Raw genomic sequence first — 18,559 nt, 5'->3', positions numbered from 1 at the left:
CGCCTGACTCCCTAAGGCACCACCCTGACCCCCAGATCCACATCTTCCACATTTGTGTGGAAGCACTTGGGATGGTTATTTTAGGTCAACTCGCCTGGGTCGTGGGTGTCCTGACAGTTGGTTAAACATTATTCTGGGTGTGTCTGTGAGGGCGTTTCTGGGGGAGCTGAACATTTGGCTTAGCAGACTGAGTAAAGCAGAATGCCCCCCTCCCGCCCCCCGCAACGTGAGCAGCCTCATCCAGAGGGTTGACTAGACAAAAGGCTGAACTGAGCAGGGAGATTTCGTCCTCTGCCTGCCGGGTTTGGGCTGGGATGTCGGTCTCCTGCCTTCAGATCCAGACTGGAACTAGTGCCGTTGGCTCTCCTGGGTCTCCAGCTGGTAGATCTTGTGTTCATTCCGCCTCCGTAATCTTATGAGCCAATTCCTTGCAATGAATCTTTCTCTCTTTCTCCCCCCGCCCCACCCCAGAATACATGTGCGCATACAGAGGGAGACACCCCCTTGGCTCTGTTTCTGGGGCGAACCCTGGCTACAGCAGTCATTCCCATCTGTGCCTGATTCCTGGGCAATGTCCCTGTTAGCAGTACTGCAGCACTCCCCGCCTCTCCTCAACAGGCAACAAGCACTATTGACTGAGCCTTGGCCAGTTCTCCTTACATTTGTAAAATACAAGCCCCTCTCAGGGAGGGGAGATTCCTCCAGGCCAGGCGGAGTTGGCAAGGCACCATCCTGCTTCTCTGTAGCGAGCTGGGTCCACCCCCGGGTCACCCGGCCTCCGCCTCCTACCCCCCCTCCCCCTGGCACCGCCCACGAAGGTCCAGCCTCGGGCAGTGCCACTGGCTGGAAAGTCACTTACAGAAGGGCTCACCGTTTCTATTCAGAGGCCTGGAGTGGTAAAAGGTATTAAGATTACTGAAATCAGCAAAACAGCCAGGGTCCCTGACAGCCTGCTGTGGGTCAGGCTCCGAGCTACACGCTCGGCCCACTTACCTTGATCACCTGTCTCCCGGCTGCACTGCTTCCACAGGTGAGACTCAGCGAGGTCCCGTGGCCCATGGGTGGATGTGCCAGACGCTGGAACCAAAACCCCAATCCTGTTCACGCTTCCTGGCGCCACGCCCTCTGTGGGGAGGGGGCCCTCATCAGCTGGGTGCATCCTGATCGGCCAGTCATGGTCACCTCACACTCCCGGCCAAGGCACTGAGAAGCGGTGGGCAGGGAGCACAGGAGAATTTTGGAAAGTTCTCCTCCCCTTTAAGGAAGAACAGAGGACAGGCTGCTTCTCGTCCTGCCTGTGGAAGGCTCCCGTGTCAGCTGCACTGCCCTGCACGGTGACAGCCCTGCGGGGACCCCAAGGATTCAAGTGCGCGGACAGAAGCTGCCCGTGAGGCCGGGGGCAGGGCGGTGGGGGAGGCGGAAGGAACCTGGGCATCCTTAGCGACGCCCCCAGCTGCCGCATTAGTCTCGCCACGTGGTAGAAACATCCTTCTGGTTGAAGCCCCCTCTGCTGGGTTTCCTGCTTCTGAGACCAGAAGCAGCCTGATGGCCACAGGCTGAGAAACCAGGCCTGCCCTCATGGCCCCGTGCTGGTACCCCTGATCCCCACTCTGTCCTCGCTGGGGACGTGCGGTCCTGCTACCTTGCTGATTAAACCATGGGGTTGGCGGGGGAGCCGGGGGAGGGGGTTGGATACAGGCAGAAGCCTGACAGTCAAACCTGCCAAGAACTGTCATCTTTCATTTCCACAAATATTTCTTGGCATTAGGCAGATATTGAAGAACAGTCTGCACAAGATTTATAGACACAGTAATGGCTATGTGGATACAGAAGGGGCCAAGTTTACAAAGAGCAGCAGGACCTGCCGAACGCACCTGTGCTGGAGAGCGCGGAGAGCGCGGAGGCCGAGCACGGAGAACGCGGAGGCCGGGACAGCACGATGGGGCCTCCCGATTCCACACAAAACTCAGACAGTGCCGTTTATTTGATCATTTTAATACAGGAAATACCAGACCAATCAACAGGGAGGACAAACCTTACAGAGAGGCTGCGTTCACTACGCGGACGGGAGGGTCTCCACAGCCCTGGGCACGCATGCACGTCCTTTTGAAAAGGGCAGGTTGAGGGCATAAATACCACAAAATAACCAGGCTCGGAGGGATCACAGGCCACGAGGGAACCACGCTTCAAAGGCAATCGAGGCATTAAATACAGGACCTACACATTACATTTCACTTCACCATGACTTATATATTAAAAGGAGACCACAGTATATATACGTGCAAGCGGCTTTGGTCAGAGAAAATGAACCGAGCTGGGTGGAGCCATGCACGGGGAGGGCTTGCCCATCTACTCTCCCTCTGTTCTTGTCCCCATTTTTCCTGCGATCACAAAATCAATCAGCTGGCCTTGGCGCGATCTTAGAAAGTCCCACGGGGATCCTCGGGGTGTCCTCTGGGCTCCCTGCGGGCAGGGAGGTGCCCCAGAAGCCAGGACACCGTGAGCCCTGGGAGTAACCACATGCCAGGGAGTTCGCTCTGGAGGGACTGGGGAGGGGTCGGGAGGAGGCCAGGTGAGGAGGGAGGCGTGGCCACCAAGCCGGCAGATGCGTGTTGCCTGGCCGCCCCGGGAGAGCAGGAATGATTGAAGAGGCATCCACTTTTGCAAGCAAAGCTTAAACGGCAAGACAAGCCTGTGTTTCTCTGCACTGTCCAGACGCCGACCCCTTAGAACTGACTGGCGCTGCTGGGGTCACACTGTAACAACCGGACAATGGATGGGTCGCTCTTGGCACCTTTAATGAATTCTTCCAGGGACAATTTGCCTGTGGGATGGAGGACGGGAGAAACGGGAGTTAGCCGGTACTCACAGTTCATCACCCTTAGGAGAGCATGGGGACAGCCCCTGTGTCAGGGACGTCTCCTCCAGCCCAAGTCTTGAGCCCTCCTGAAGCTAGACGCGTCCAGGCTGCACACACTTCCAGAGCATTTCCGGAAAAAGCTTTTTTGCTTTCAGTGCTCATTGCAAAGCACCGGGCACCTCAAAGGATGTACCCAGTATGGTAGCAGACCGTGCCTGGTGGGGCAATTCAAACCCTTGTAGAAATAGCCCCACGCCTTATTTAAGAAAGATGCGCCTTGTCCAGAAAGAACATGACACCTGCCTCTAAACCAGAACTAACCCAGGGTCGAGAGGGCCAGGCCTGGGTGGGGACCTACTGCTTGCCTCTGCGTCTGAGGCTCTGCAGCTGTACAATGAAATAGAGCCATTTACCCCAGAGGACAGCAGTAGAGGGAATGCAGGAGCTTGAGGTCGTGCCCCGCACACAAAGGGCTCACAGCTCACAGCCATGGGCAAGCTACCAACCTCTCCACGTCCCAGGGTCTTCATCTGTGTGGTGGGATCGTGGGAACACCCATCTCAAAGGGCCACCGGGAGGGTTAATTGGGAGGATGTGTTTGAGGGGTCAGCCCACGCCTGGCCTGCAGGATGCACTCAGTTAGTGAGCTGCCACCGGGAAGCCAGGCAGGGACCTCCTGCTTGCCCACTGCCGAGAGGGACACGTCCTCCTGTGGGTCCCCAGCAGCGGGGGCAGACAGGCTGGCCCCAAGGGAGACTAAACAACCCCAGGCTAAGGGACGGATTGGGAAGGGAGGGGGCAGCCACCCCCTCGGCAGAAGACAAGACCTCTGGGGCCCTCTGATGATGGACGGGGGTTACTGGGCTTTGTTACTATTCATATGGTCGGTGGGGACTTTGCTCTGACCGCCCAGGGCGAGGAGCTTCTGAAAGCACCAGCCTCTTCTCCGGGCAGAAAGCGAGGCTGGCAAGGCGCTGGGGGTCCCTGAGCACAGTCTGTCCTGCAGCCATCAGGGTGTTCCTGGTGCTTGGCCAGGCTCAGGTCACAGGAGAGGGCTTCAGTGACACCTGTGCTTTCCTAGGGGGGCAGGGAAGGTGTGGGGCAGTCCCCGGAGGACGAGGGCCTAGCTCTGGACCACCCCAGCTTCACTCTTCTCTCTTCCAACATCGCCTCTACCACCCCTCTCCGAGCTCCAGGGATGCACGGATCCCGGTGTTCACAGGAGAAGCTCTGTCCCGGTGGGCACAGGCCCAAGTTCACAAACACCCTGGGAAGGTGCCCAGAGCGGGCCCTGAGGGGTCGGGGCTGAGGTGGGTGGAGGGAGAGCCAGGCACTGTGCTAAGAGCTCTACTGGCTCTATCTCACTGAATCCTCAAAACCACAAGAGACTGAATTATTATCCCCATTTCACAGAGGCGTAATCCGAGCCTCAGAAAAGCCAAGATTGGTTGGAGCAGGTCTGTCGAACCCAAAGCCTGTGCTGCTACTCTGGAAGGCAGAAGACATGTTTTAAATTGGCCCAAAGGCAATGCCAGGCACGAGGCTGTCTTGTTTTACGTTTGATGGATCATGTTTTGAAAACTGTTTCCTTGCGGAGATGTGCCTGCAGCCATGTTGCCCCCCTCCCCCTGCTGGCTCAGTCCTTGGCGTCATCTGCAAACCACACTTTAGGGTTTAGGAGCACTTTTCTGTACATTAGCTTACTTTTAATCTCCAGCACAGCCCGGGGGTATTTTCTCTTTTTCTTTTCTAAATGCTGCATTTCTTTATCCTCCAAAAGCAAATCAGACCTGACTCTGGGACTGCACTTAACACTGGCAAGAGGTGCGGATCCATCCAGTTTCATAGCTACCTTCCCCGGCAGGGACCCTGCAGAAGCTCACGGCCAATGCAGAAAAGGAAACACAGGGCACGTCCTCACTGTATGGTCGCCATCGCCCCTCCTGGACACGCCACTTCTGCTGCGGTGTGGGCCCAGAGATGCTGGCAGAGCTGCTGCAGGCCAGCACATCCCGACAGAGTCCCTGGGGCCACTGAGGTTTGGGGGAGGGATGACGGGGGGCAAAGGGACCCCCACCACCTGGAAGGCTTGATCCCAACCCCTCCAGGGCCCGGGTGCCAAGGGCACAGCTGCCTCTTCTCCCCAGGACACGCCCACGGGCCTACAGTCTCCCCGTTCTAGAAGCAAGGAGACTGTGGCTCATGCGGCAGGATGCTGACCCAGTGCCCCGACTCCGAACTCTGGCTCTCCCCTCAGCGCAGCTGCACTGGCCGGGCAGGGCCAAGGGTGGGCCAGGTGAGGCCTGAGAAGCTACAGAGAAGGAGGAAAGGGTCCCAAACACATCTCTGGTCCCAGCAGTGGGGCATAGACACACAGGGATCCTACCGTCATTGTTGGTGTCCATCTGTCTGAAGATCTTGTCCGTCCGTTTCTCCGGCGTGGACTCATCCTCGGGCATCTTCATCACGGAGGACACCATTTTGTATATAGCCTTCAAAGGGGGACACGGACACATGTGCTCAGAGGTTCCAGGGTGTCCCTGGGTGGATGGGGCACAGGCATGAGCTTCTGCCCAGCCCACAGCAGGACAAGAGGTCAGGACGCTCACAGCCTCAGGACCCTTCCCCAGCTGGAAAGTTCCCTGCTACTCCCAATACTGTGGATGCATGTCACAGACAGCATGTGAGCAGAAGGAAGCCCGACTCACTTACGTGACCTTCAAGAACAGGCCAAACAACCCACTCTGACAGCTATGAGCCTGGGGTGTCTGCGGGGGCAGGAGGCGGGACAGTTCCCAGGCCCTCTGGGGCGCTGGGAATGCTCTCTAACTCACAGAGGGTGGTGGTGACACAGGCACATACGTGCACAGCCCATCACTCAGCACACGTAGCCACAAACATTTGACTATGGGATGGCTGTACCTGAGTTAGAAGCAAAAAAGACAGCCCACAGGGAAAGCCACATAACTAGCCCCAGAAAGGCCAGCGCCAGGACAGATGGGTCTCTCCAGCAGGACCGAGAACCCCAGGACACTGCCATCCAAGGGCTCAGCACCATTGCCAGCCGTTTCTGTGTGTCTCTGTCCAAGTGGCCCGGCCCAGTGTTGTGTTTTGTGTGTGTGTGTGTCCAGGGGGCGTGATGAGCCCAGTGACCAGCAACTCATCAGAATAACTCGCGAGGGGGAGGGGCTGTGCCACTGTGGGTTTCTGTGCGGAGATGGCTTGACTGAGAGTCTCATTTCCTGAAACAACACACTAAGGACAGCAGAAGTCTGAGAGCTGTAGCATGTTAAAAAGCAGGTTTACAGGCTTCCCTGGTGGCACAGTGGTTGAGAGTCCGCCTGCCGACGCAGGGGACACGGGTTCGTGCCCCGGTCCGGGAAGATCCCACATGCCGCAGAGCGGCTGGGCCCGTGAGCCATGGCCGCTGAGCCTGCGCGTCCGGAGCCTGTGCTCCGCAGCGGGAGAGGCCGCAACAGTGAGAGGCCCGCGTACCTCAAAAAAAAAAAAAAAAAAAAAAAAAAAGTAGGTTTACAAAACAAAACCAGAAAGGAATGATCCCAAGTGAGGCTTCTGGTATCTGTTATACTCTCTCCTCCTTGGCCCGTCTCCATTTGCCAAGGAGGGTGGAGGTGGCCAGGCCTCACAGCACGGCCAGTGTGTCTTTCAGGGCCTCTTGAGACAGGACCCCCTCCTAAGAGAGGCAGGCCCTTGTTCAAGTGCAGAGGAGGCAAAGACCCTCCCCGGCCTCTGGTGGGCTCTGAAGCACGTAGAACCCAGTCCGTTTTGACGATGGAGTAGCGGCCGGGCGTGCCGCTCAGCAGGCCAAGCCACCTGCGGGAGCCACGGGAAGGGTCTCAGAGTTTGGGAACTTGGTCTGGGGGCCTAGCAGCCAGACCCCGTTTGGGGAAGGCATGGGGCCCCTCGCTGTCCTGCTGTGTCTCTAAGTCTTGGCCGGGCCAGTCTGCCTGGCCAGGGCCAGGGAAGCGCACAGGCCAGCTTGTGGGCCGGGACAGGTGATTCCTGAGATTTCTTCCTTCTACCGCCGCTTGTCACTAAGAGCCAGGAGCGACAGCCGAAGCAGAGTGCCCTGAACCTGTGCTGATTTATTCTCACTGTGCAAAAACCACCTGTTTGGGAAATAGGTTGGTCACTCCTCAGGCCACTGGCTGCTGGTCTAGGCGTTCATGAGTTTGATACCCTCTGTTTGTGGCTTAGCCCGGAAGTTCCTTCCATGTAGAGGACATCTCCTCTGAGGAATTCTAGAACTGAACCTCCCAGGCTCCAGGAGTGGGAGTGCAGGGAGGCACCCAGGCAGCGGCAGCTCTGTGCCTCTCTACCACACACCTAGGAAGCTGGGGAAGTGAACAAAACACGGTTTCTTTCTGGAACACAGCTTCCCCTGCCAGAGCTGCTGACTGTAGTCGAGGCGAAGAGGTCTCTGCAGTGCTTTCTGTACCAGAGCTTATTCTGTGGCCACTAATGTTTCCGTTTTGCTTTACAGCTGCACCTTCCTGGGGACATGACAAACTGTTTGTTCTTTTATTCTCAGACACGGGGACTCGAACAGGTCTTGGCAGGTGGCTTCTGCAAGTGTCAAGGGTCCTCTCAATTACTGTAATTCTCTCTGAATTACTAGAGCTCAGCTCTGTTAACTCTCTGGAAATCACAGTCCCCCACCCAGCCTCAGATTCTGTGAAACGCAGGGAATGACACCTCCATCCCCGGCTCCGCCCACCCCACCCCAGCCCCGCCAGGGTCGGGAAGGCCACAACTCATCAAAGGGCTTAGGCCAGGCCTGACGGGTGGCCAGTGATCAGTAAACTATGGCTCTTCTCATCACTATCTGCAAGGACCCGCCAGTCTGGTAACAACTCGTCACTTTCAAAAGTGCACGAGGGAGGGGGCCTGGCAGCCAGCTAGCTGCGAAGGGCTGAAGGCGCGGGGAGGACAGGAGCGCTGTCCGGAGTGGGTGGGGCCTCGGGGGGCCCGCCCCCACCCCACCCCCCACCCCGCGGGCGCGCTCCGCCAGCCCCTCCCTCTCCGGGGCGCACCTGCACGATCTCCAGCATCTCGCTGCGGCTGATGTAGCCGTTGCCGTCCAGGTCGTACATGCTGAAGGCCCACTTGAGCTTCTGCTCCAGCTTGCCCCGCGAGGTCACGCTCAGCGCGATGATGAACTCCCGGAAGTCGATGGTGCCGTCGCCGTTGGTGTCGAAGGTGCGGAAGACGTGCTCTGCGAACTTGGAAGCGTCGCCGTAGGGGAAGAAGTTGGCGTAGATCTTCTTGAACTCGTCCACGGTCAGGTGGCCGGTGGGGCAGTCCTTGAGGAAGCCCTTGTACCACTCCTGCAGCTCGTGGTCCGTGAACTCCGTGTTCTCCCGCAGGTCCTGCAGCACCTCGGGCCGCAGCTTGCTGTTCTGCTTGCCCATGGCGGCCGGCGGCGACACCTGCAAGACAGGGAGCCGGGCTGGCGCCATCAGGGCGGGGGAGGGCGCCCCACAGCCTACAGCCACCGAGCGGCGCGGAGAAACGTCCCCCGCGTGTCCCGCACCAAGGGCTGGAGAGGCCCGCCTCCGGCCCTCCCCGCGATGCAGTGCCCCAGCCTTCCTAGGACCCCTGCGGGGAGGCGGGCCCTCGGTCTGTGTACCACCAGGAAGGCCAGGAGGCGCCGGTGGAGTCAGGACAGGCCACCTCGCGCTGCAAGGCACATCCTGACTTCCAGAATGTGGAAAGGTGGAAAAAACTTGAAATCAAGTGCCCAGCAGGGGCTGTACAAGATTGGAGGATGAAACCCTTACTCTCACCACCCTCATCAGCTTCAGGCAAAACTGTCACGCTGACTGCACCCCACACCCTGTGTTCTGAGCAGTTCTTTTCTTGTTCGGGCACGATGTTCTGATTTTATCCTTAGAACAGGCGTCCAGAAGCTTTTAAGGAGTCCCTCTTGTTTGTTTTTGCCTCTGAGAAGCCCTCTGGTTGGGAGTGGGGGGCAGGGGGATCTAGAATTAGCACCAAGAGTACATGAATGTCTCTAAGGTTCGTAGTAAAGTCTCAGGCACCTGCGGGCGTGCAGAAGCGTGCTCCCCAACGAGGTTTTCCATAAGACCCATCCGTTAAGACTGACCCTGGGGTGATACTCTTACTAGACATTAATGCAGCTTTCACCTCGCCACCTCACTTTATTTTCTGATTTTTCACAGTAACACAGTACATGGCTTACTCATTTTTGAAGCATATAGAATAGAAAATAAAAACAAAAGGTTTTCCACCCTCGTCCCAGAGGTAACCACCTTGAACTGCTTCTTAACATTTATGAATGCTAAATGTTAAGTACCGAATCCCCATTACTAAATATAATCAGTGTAGTTCACATATTTTCCCTGGCACCTCCTTTTACTTCTTTGTCTCCTCCCAGGTTTTATTAGTTTCATACATATATGTCATTGTTTTTACTTGTTATCTTTATGACTTGAAATTATATGAAATTTAAATTGATATACATTTAAATTATAGAAAAGTTCCTTTTCTAACCCCCAGGTAGGGGGATTTAGGAATATCTTTCAAAATTACAAACACGTTCCCTTCGACGCAGCAACCCCACTTCTAGGAACAAATCTAAAGATGCTCCCACCCATGCAAATAGCCTGTGTACACGGCCAACTCCTGCACGTTGTCTGTAATAATAAACAACCCAGGTGTCTGTATTACTAACTGATGTGAAATAATCATCAAGATCTGTTTTTAAGTGAAAAGAGAAGGTGTAGAACAGCACATAGAGTTTGCTGCTGTTTGTGGAAGAAAAAAAAATATATATGTGCGTGCTTGTATGTTTGGAATGACTTCTTGGGAAATGATAACACTGGCTACAGAAAGAGAGACGGCTGATAGACAAGGGTCAAACGGAGACTTTTTTTTTTTAGTTTAGTTTAGTTTTCATTGAAGTATAGTTGATTTTTTTTTAATGTTCTTTGGATCATTTATTCTTTTACAACAAACATTTTCTTTGAATAAATATCCCTCTACCATTGCTTTCAGTTTTTATTATTATATATATTTTTTATTTTATTTTTTATACAAACGTAGACTTTTTAGTGTAAATCTTTCTATAATTTCAAATGTTGAACTCTGTGTATTTTTTTAATTCAAAAAAATAAACACACAAGAATCCTCTATTTCTTGCTTGAGCAACTTGACCCGGACCTCTCTCTCTCTGTACGATCAAGCTACTGATTCCCTTCTTCCCTAACCTCTCCACCTTCCTATCACATCAGCTCCTGTCATGCGTGGGAACCACTATTTGTACATTGTCAAGGTTTACAATCTCTACTTTCTGCTTTACCTATAGGTTGATCCTAATAAGTGGAAACCAGCAAATCTCTACGTAACTTGGTTGTCAGTTTCCAATGGCCCCCAGCAGCCCCACTCCCCCGCCCCAGGGCCCCCAGACTTGACTGAAGACACCCCGCAGACCGCACACTTCCACCTCCGCATTTCCTGCACTAAAAAAGGCTAATCTTCAGTCCTTTACTCAGTTCAGCTCCTCTCAAGGCTTTGTATTTTCCACACTCCTCTTAATTGTGAAAGTCTCCTAGCCAGTGTCTGGAGGGTGTGGAGAGGAGTGGTTTGTCGTAGGTGTCTCTCCTTCAACTTCCCATCTCATGCTTCAGAGGCAGCATCCACGAGCAGAAGGGGCTGCAACGTGGAGGGTTTCACCACATCTGCCCCTCCTCGCTCCTCACTCCTTCAGCTGAGACCTGAGGCCCTTTTTCCAGCAGCGTGTGCCCACGTGTCCGTAGGGGTGGGCAGAGCGGGCCAGCTGCTGTCGTGGACTGAACTGTCCCCCCCCCAAATTCACATGCTGAAGTCCTAGCCCTGGGACCTCAGAATGTGGCTGTATTTGGCGACAGGGCCCTTAAAGAGGTAATTAAGATAAATGAGGTCACATGGGTGAGGCCTAATCCAATCTGACTGGTACCCTTGAAAGAGAAGCTCGGGACACAGACACACAGAGGGAAGACCATGTGCGGACACGGGGAGAAGGTGGCCGTCTTCAGGCCAAGGAGAGGCCTCGGAAGGAGCCAAACCAGCCGACACCTTGATCTTGGGCTTGCTGTCTCCAGAAGCGAGAGAGAATAAATTTCTGTTTTTGAAACTGTCCAGTCTGTGGTGCTTTGATGCCTCAGCTCTGGGGCCCTAAGACAGCTGCCCCGAGAACGGACCTGGTACCGTGTGGCATCAGCGCCCGTGAGGCAGCGCCCCGTGCCAGGCACCGTGAGGTTCCCAAAGCTTTAACTCCTGATCTGCCAGCATCAGGGACAATCAGAAGGTCCACGGACTGTGGGACACTTTTGTTTTTATCAGACACCTTGCCTGTATTAGTCCCACTTCACCAGGGAGGAAACAGACCCGGAGGCTCTGGAGGCAAAGCCAGCCCTCAGACCAGGTCGTCTGGCCCCCTCCCACATCTTGCCGGGGGCAGCCAGGGGAGGCTGGTCCAGGGAAGGGCACCCTGGTCATGAATATGGCCTTCCCGGCCGCCTTCAATAGTTAATGGTACAGCCTTTTCCCAATTAGCATTCCTGCACTTTTCATCGTGGAAACAACCCACCTTCTGTGAAGCTCTGGGCTCTGAGAGCTCAGGGTTGGTCCTTCTACATCTTCTCTGTTTTTTTTTGCTGCGCCGCATGGCTTGCAGGATTTTACTTCCCTGAGCAGGGACCGAGCCCAGGCCCGGGTAGTGAAAGTGCTGAGTCCTAACCACTGGACCACCAGGGAATTCGCACGGTCGGTCCTCTTAGAATGCGTTCACCTCAGTGAAGACCAAACCACCACTCAGAACAATGGCATCAACTGGCCTCAGGATGTGTCTGTGATTTGTGTTGTTTCTGATCCCACGGAAATGCCGACTCCTAACACCTCCTCCACCCAATGTAACGAATGTTTATGGGAAGGAAGGGACCATACCAGGGAGCATGACAACTACGGTCAACACAACCACTGGAAGGTGACAGCCGAGGGCTCCGAGGTCCGCCCGGGAGGCTTCAGCTTTCCCAGCCCTTCTCGCGTGTCCCCGCAGGCGGGCGCGTGGGGCTGCAGAATCGCAGCGGCGCCCTGGGCCCGGCGCACAACAGACATCTGTGTTGGTTGAGTGGGCCTTCCCGCTGCAGTGCTGGTACTGGTTGTGTACACACACATACAGACACCTGCTAACTCTGAGGCAGGGTGGTTTCTGGCAAAGCTGACCTTCCAGCAGAGCCTGGGTGTGCTCCCCTTTGGGGGATGCGATGCAAGGGGTCCTTCCTGAGAGTTCTGGGGGCTCACGGGATGGGGAGAGGGGAGAAGGTAGGACTCTGGGACAGACATATGAGGCCTGGGTCCTGCCTTTGAGAGCTCATCAAGGCCAGAGCATGTAGGATGCAGGCGAGTCACTCACACTGGTCCATTTTAGCATCAAAGCCCCCCACTGCAGCCACAATTCCCCAAGCTGTGCCAGGCACTGTGCAGACCGTTTCACAAATGGTGAAACTGGGGCCCGGGGGTGTCAAGTAACTTTCCCAGGGTCCCACAGCTGCTGGAGCTGGGATGTGACCAGGAGTCCATTTGAGCTTGACCACAGAGCTCTACGGTCAACCCTGAACCCTGCGAGATGGGCAGGGCCGGCCTGGCATTCCCAGCTGTACAGAGAGGAAAAGCCAGGCTGGGAGAAATTGAGGGATGGGTCCAGGAAGCAAAAAAGATAAGTTTTACTTTGGGGGAAAACTGTCAAGAAATCGTGGGTGGAAAAACATGATTTCCTGCCACTGTCTTGAAGGTTGAGTTAGTCAAATCTGGGGCTGTCAAAATCAGGGCTGATGGGAGACCACATGTTTGAGGATGATGTTGCAGGAATCCATCACTGATTTCCCAGTGTCCTTTAGGGAGACCCCACGGCTTTCAAGTAGGGTACCCACCTCTGCTTTGATTTCTTCACCACACCCAGTCAGCTGAATTAAAGGGCTGACTTATAGCATTACCGTTTTAAAAGTCGGTAACATTAATTTTGCTACAGAAAGTTCAAGACAACTCCAAGGATGTCGAAGCCATCCTGGGGCACCAGGGAAGAATCCAGAGTTGGGGACAGGGCTTATGTTTGTAGAAATTCCCTAAGAGCCCAAGCTGAATTTGGAGGAAGAGAGCTCTGGAGAGTATTGGTTGCACAACAGTGCGAATGTACTTAACACAGCTGAACCGTACACTTACAAATGGCTAAGATGGTCAGTTTTATGTTATGTATATTTTACCACAAATTTTAAAACGGGGTGGGGGGGGTGGCAAGCGGTATAAGGTCCACAGTGTTCTTTGGGCCCCTCTGCGGTCTGATGGTCTAGGACCCCTGGGCCTGGAGGTCCCAGGTCGAAGAATCCTGTATCCCTATTGAGATGCAGAAGCCTCTCATCACAAGGGCTGACCGCCCCCCCCACCCCCGCAAGAAAGGCAATGGAGTCAGGGAAGGCGGTACCGCATCCCCTGAGAGAATCCGGAAACTGGCTGTCTACCAGCCCTGTGTGGCTCATCACATCCTGCACCCGCGTAAGTGTGCAAATGCTTGTGGTGCACACGTGCCCACTAGCCGCTGCTCTGCCCCCAGAAACCTCAGCCCAGGAGTGCAGGCCACCCTTGCCCTCGGCGCGTCCTCTGGGTCTGGCTCCAGGCTGCGTGCACAGGCCGTGCGCACTATAGTCCAGTCCACTGGGTCCTCTGAATGCCTGGGGACGAAGGTCCTGGCTCTCACTGCAGGCTGCTTATGGCATACGGATGGGGCATAATAAGTGACACAAAGGAGGGGGAAGGTCCAAGCTCCGAGGAGGAATCCCTCATTCCCACGTGGAGCGGAGGCAGTCTGCCTAGGAAGGTGGCACGCGGAATCCAAACTGAATGACAAGGACTTTAAGAGCCACTGGAGGCTCGACTCCCACCGGCCACCTCTAGGGCGCACACGGCAGGTTCCAGGCCCTGCAGGCGGGGGTCACGCTTGACCGGACTGGGAGCAAGGGCACCTCCGTCATCTCCGACTTAGAGACAAAGAACTGAGGCTTCTGCGAGGCACGAGATTGTCTGTGACAGGCGGGGCTTCCAGCTGGCGACCACCTCCTCTGTCTCCTCGCCATTAAACTTCTCACCAGACAGTTTCACAAGACGGCCTTCCCACTGTGAAGTGGGGCCCGTGAATGTCACATAAAGCCACCCCCCGGCACTCCCCATCACCTCCTGAATCAGCCTGCGTGTGCTTTCCAAAGGCTCGGGTGAAATATTTCTAAAGAACCTCATTTCAGCACCCTGTCCCAGCGGCTCTTGGCCTGAAGCAGGCAGCCTCAAGGGAACATGGTGGATGGAGGAACGCTGCACCCCAGTGACCCCTCTGTTACTAATTAAGCCAATGAACCAACCTTACTGACGACCAGCTGGCTGGAAAGAGGGCTCACAAAATGCAAGCCTTTCTGCAAAGACAAAGCCACCACTCCCACTTCCCGGCAGAAATGGCCCCCTGGCCCTGTCATCAGGCAAACACCCCAGCTTTCATTTACCGGAAAATCTTACTTTCATCTACAGTGAAAGATGGGGTGAAGAACGGATGTGCCAGGGGAGGACGACTGATTCAGGGTCAGAGCCATCTCTTACTGGGCTTAAAAAGCTTCACGACCAAGCAGGGGTTGGATCAGACAAACAACACCCTTCTGAGGGCATCGAAGACGACGTATTAATTCACAGTAATGGAAAAATGGGGGAGGGAGTTAATGTAGCGCTAACGGCCATCTCTGTGGTCCTCAGTTACTCTGTTACTGTTCTTAATGTGTTAAATTGTAAAGAAAAAAAAAAGTAAACATGTAACTGGGGAGCCCTATGAAAATATTTAACCCAAAGTCTGTATTGCCTGCAAATTAAAGCCTTTTTAATGGCGTCGTTCCTATCAGCTGCCCGCCTCCTGGAACCGAGGGCGCTCATGTCCCATTAATCACAGCTCAACGCCTGCTGCCGGCGTGGGTAGGCATTTCATCCCATTGCTCTAAAACGCTTTCATCACCTCAGATCTCCAAAGCTTGCTGGGCCAACCAGACTTAGAAACACTTGGGGGGAAGATGATGGGAGAGGTGGGAGGAACCAACTCCTCATAAAAGGCCAAAGGCTGGAGGGGCGGCTGCAGTGAATTTGCACTTCAAGGGACTGGAGGGCTCATTTGAGACAGAGCTTGTTCTGTCCGGCAGAACAGGACACGGTGGGCGGGGTGGGGTACGGGGGGCGGGAGGGGCAGGAGAAAAACTGGCGGTTTGCGTTGTTTCTCATGCAGCAGCAGCCCTGGGTCTTTCTCCTGATGACTCATGGACAAACGCTCCTCCTGTGGCTGAGCCCGGGTCCTAGAGGGAAAGGAGGCTCACTGCGTTTGTGTCCTTCTTTCCTCCCAGTATGCAGGTGGGAAACAAGCCGCCTGCTGCCTGGGCTTCTAGTGCAGCTGCTCTGAGGAGGGGCCAGTCCTGTCCCGAGAGGTCTGCGACAACTGCCAGGACCCGGTGCAGGGGTGGCTCCGGCTGCAGTGCGGTTGGGTGGACGCTAGAGGGCGCAGTCGGGCAGGCTCCCCAGGACTTGAGCTGGAGACCCCGCCTCCCAGCTTTCTGACCCCGCCCCTGCCACGCCCCCTCCACCTCGCTGGTGCCTCAGTTTTTCCATCTATAAGCTGTATTTGTCCAATATAGTAACCACAGTGGCTACTGAGCACTTAAAATGTGGCCGATCTGGGGCTTCCCTGGTGGCACAGTGGTTGAGGGTCCGCCTGCCGATGCAGGGGACACGGGTTCGTGCCCCGGTCCCGCAAGATCCCACATGCCGCGGTGCGGCTGGGCCCGTGAGCCATGGCCGCTGAGCCTGCGCGTCCGGAGCCTGTGCTCCGCAACGGAAGAGGCCCGCGTACCGCGCAAAAAAAAAAAAAATGTGGCTGACCTGAATGCATATAGGTGCCCTAGGCACAAAATTCTCACTGGATTTTGAAGACTTAATACAGGGAAAAAATATCTCATTAATAATTTTTCGGGACTTCCCTGGTGGCGCAGTGGTTAAGAATCCGCCTGCCAAGGCAGGGGACATGGGTTTGAGCCCTGGTCCGGGAAGATCCCACATGCCACAGAGCAACTAAGCCCATGCGCCACAACTACTGAGCCTGCTCTCTAGAGCCCACGAGCCACAACTACTGAGCAAGCCCGCAGGCCTAGAGCCCGTGCTGCACAACAAGAGAAGCCACGGCAATGAGAAGACCACACACCACAACAAAGAGTAGCCCCTGCTCGCCGCAACTAGAGAAAGCCCGCGCGCAGCAACAAAGACCCAACGCAGCCAAAAATTAATTAATTAATTAAAAATAATTTTTCTATCCTGATTACATGTGAAATGATAAATGATAACATTTGAGATACAGTAGATTAATCATTTTGGTAACATTAATCTCATCTGTTTCTTTTTACCTTTTTAAGGTGGTTACCAGAAAAGTTAAAATTACATATGTAGGTGACTTGCGTTGTCTATCTAGTGGTTGCTCAGCACTGGGTAGATCCTTGGGGCGCGGTTTAGGGGGCTACCAAGTTCCTTAGCGTCCTGTTTACAGACCCACTGCTAACTGCGACCCAGCTGGGAGAGGTGGCCTGTGTTTATTTCACTCCTTGGTGCCCTTGAGTGAAAGATAAGGGTGTTTGCGTTTCATAATTACATGTGAGTCCCACAGGTTTCTATTTTCAGCAGCTTCAAGAACTTTGCCGGAGGCCAGCTGCAATGAAGACCCAGGTCTGGTCCTGGCTAAGGTGTAAGGCCAGGGGGAGGGGCTGCAGAAAGGGGGTGTCCCTCCTCCTCTTCTGAGGGAGAACACAAGAGCCCCAGGTGAGATCTAGGGCAAGAGGGGGTTAGTAACACCTCTGGAGCCAGTGGCTACTGGGTGTACCTGGATCCAAATTCAGCCCATGTACCTCGGGGAGCCACCTGCTGGTTGGGCTCCAGGCAATGACCATAGCTGAGAAAATCCAACTGAAAGTCCTCCTGACTTCTGTATCCACCCCAGCAGTTTAAAACCCCACAACTCCCCAAAGCTTTAAAAATATATAAAAGGATGGAAGGAGGGAGGGAGGGAGGAGAGGAAAAGAGAGAGGAAGGGAGAAGGAAGGAAAGAGGCAGGCTGGCCAAGCAAGGCAGAGAAATCTCCTCCTTATCTTGAGCCATCCTCTCCTTCCACTTTCCTGAGGTTGACATGCCCTAAATGAGGCAGGGGAAAAGGAAGAGGTGGAGAAAAGGAAAGGAAAGTCCCCGAGAGGAGAGGATGTTCTTTCCCTTGCAGAAACCGCTAACACAACAGGAATAGGAACTGTGGGTAGCTTTCCCTGAATACTTTGTGCCTGAAATCACCAGGTCAACCATGTGGCTGCTCCTCTCAGCCACCCAGCAAACTCCTACTCATCCACCAAAGCCCAGGTCAAATGTCACCTACTCACGGATGCATTTCCTAACCCCTCTACAGTTGCTCTTCCTTTTGCATTCCAATACCATTTTTAAACCTATTTCTATTATGACCTCAACTTTTAGTACATCGTTTACTAATGTTTTTCGCTCATTAGACTGTGAGATCCTTTAGGAAAGAGGATACCTCCTCATGCTAGTAGGAGAACCTGCTAGCCTGTTCTACCTCCAAGGCCTTTGCATTTGCAGTTCCCTCCACCTGTCTGCCCTCCCCCTCAGTATCTGCAAAGTGCACTCCCTCAATGTTCACATCTTTGCTCGAGTCTTCTTGGCGGCACCTCCTCCAAAGAGTCCATCTCAAGCAGCGGATGCTGCTTACCCGCCCTTACCCTGCCCCCTTTCCGTGGCCGTTCCTATACTGATACATGGTTGACTCCCTGCTTTTGCTCACCATTACATCCCCACACTGCCCAGAACAGGGCCTGGCACACAACTAGGCTCAGTAAAAATATCTGAATAACGGTTGCGTGTCCAAGGGCTTAGCGCAGTGTCCGAATGAACGAACAGATGAACAAGCGAATGGGTTTCTTCTAGGACCCTCTTGTTCTAACAGTTTGGGGCTCTTCCAGTAACAGGAAAATGGGAAGCAACATCAGGGATTAGGATGACAAAGTGCTCTCTTGCTCAGGTTCGAAGCTCCAGGAAGGGACATTCTGTAATTCAGACTTGGTGTTCTGGAAAGTTCCATGTATCGGCACAGGACCAGCTGCAGCAGAGTAGAGGTCCGTTCACCAAACTGGTGCTATCTCCTCCCTCCTGCGGTGAACACCCCCCCAGCTATGTGGTCCTCCGCCACGGGGGCTCACTCTGCCCTCCAGCTGGGATCTCATCTCCTCCCTCCTGCGGTGAACACCCCCCCCAGCTATGTGGTCCTCCGCCACGGGGGCTCGCTCTGCCCTCCAGCTGGGATCTCATCTCCTCCCTCCTGCGGTGAACACCCCCCCAGCTATGTGGTCCTCCGCCACGGGGGCTCGCTCTGCCCTCCAGCTGGGATCTCATCTCCTCCCTCCTGCGGTGAACACCCCCCCAGCTATGTGGTCCTCCGCCACGGGGGCTCACTCTGCCCTCCAGCTGGGATCTCATCTCCTCCCTCCTGCGGTGAACAGCCCCCCCAGCTATGTGGTCCTCCGCCACGGGGGCTCACTCTGCCCTCCAGCTGGGATCTCA

At 54.8% G+C, this 18,559-nt stretch overlaps 1 protein-coding gene across 1 annotated transcript in view; it reads right to left on the bottom strand.

Moving 5' to 3' along the window:
• Positions 1–1,979: 1,979 nt before the first annotated feature.
• Positions 1,980–18,559, bottom strand: part of HPCAL1 (hippocalcin like 1) — a 111,642-nt gene continuing 95,062 nt past the window's right edge. Inside the window, exons 3-5 of the mRNA XM_032652976.1 lie at positions 7,915–8,310; positions 5,247–5,352; positions 1,980–2,824 (exon numbers count right to left, since the gene is read on the bottom strand). Coding sequence (XP_032508867.1) covers positions 2,727–2,824; positions 5,247–5,352; positions 7,915–8,292 — 582 coding nt within the window. The 5' untranslated portion in view covers positions 8,293–8,310 and the 3' untranslated portion in view covers positions 1,980–2,726. The remainder of the gene's footprint in view (positions 2,825–5,246; positions 5,353–7,914; positions 8,311–18,559) is intronic.

This window comes from Phocoena sinus, chromosome 13 (genome assembly GCF_008692025.1).
Source record: "Phocoena sinus isolate mPhoSin1 chromosome 13, mPhoSin1.pri, whole genome shotgun sequence".
Lineage (NCBI taxonomy): Eukaryota > Metazoa > Chordata > Mammalia > Artiodactyla > Phocoenidae > Phocoena > Phocoena sinus.
The sequence above is the reverse complement of the archived record's forward strand: the minus strand, read 5'-3'. Positions and strand labels throughout refer to the sequence as shown.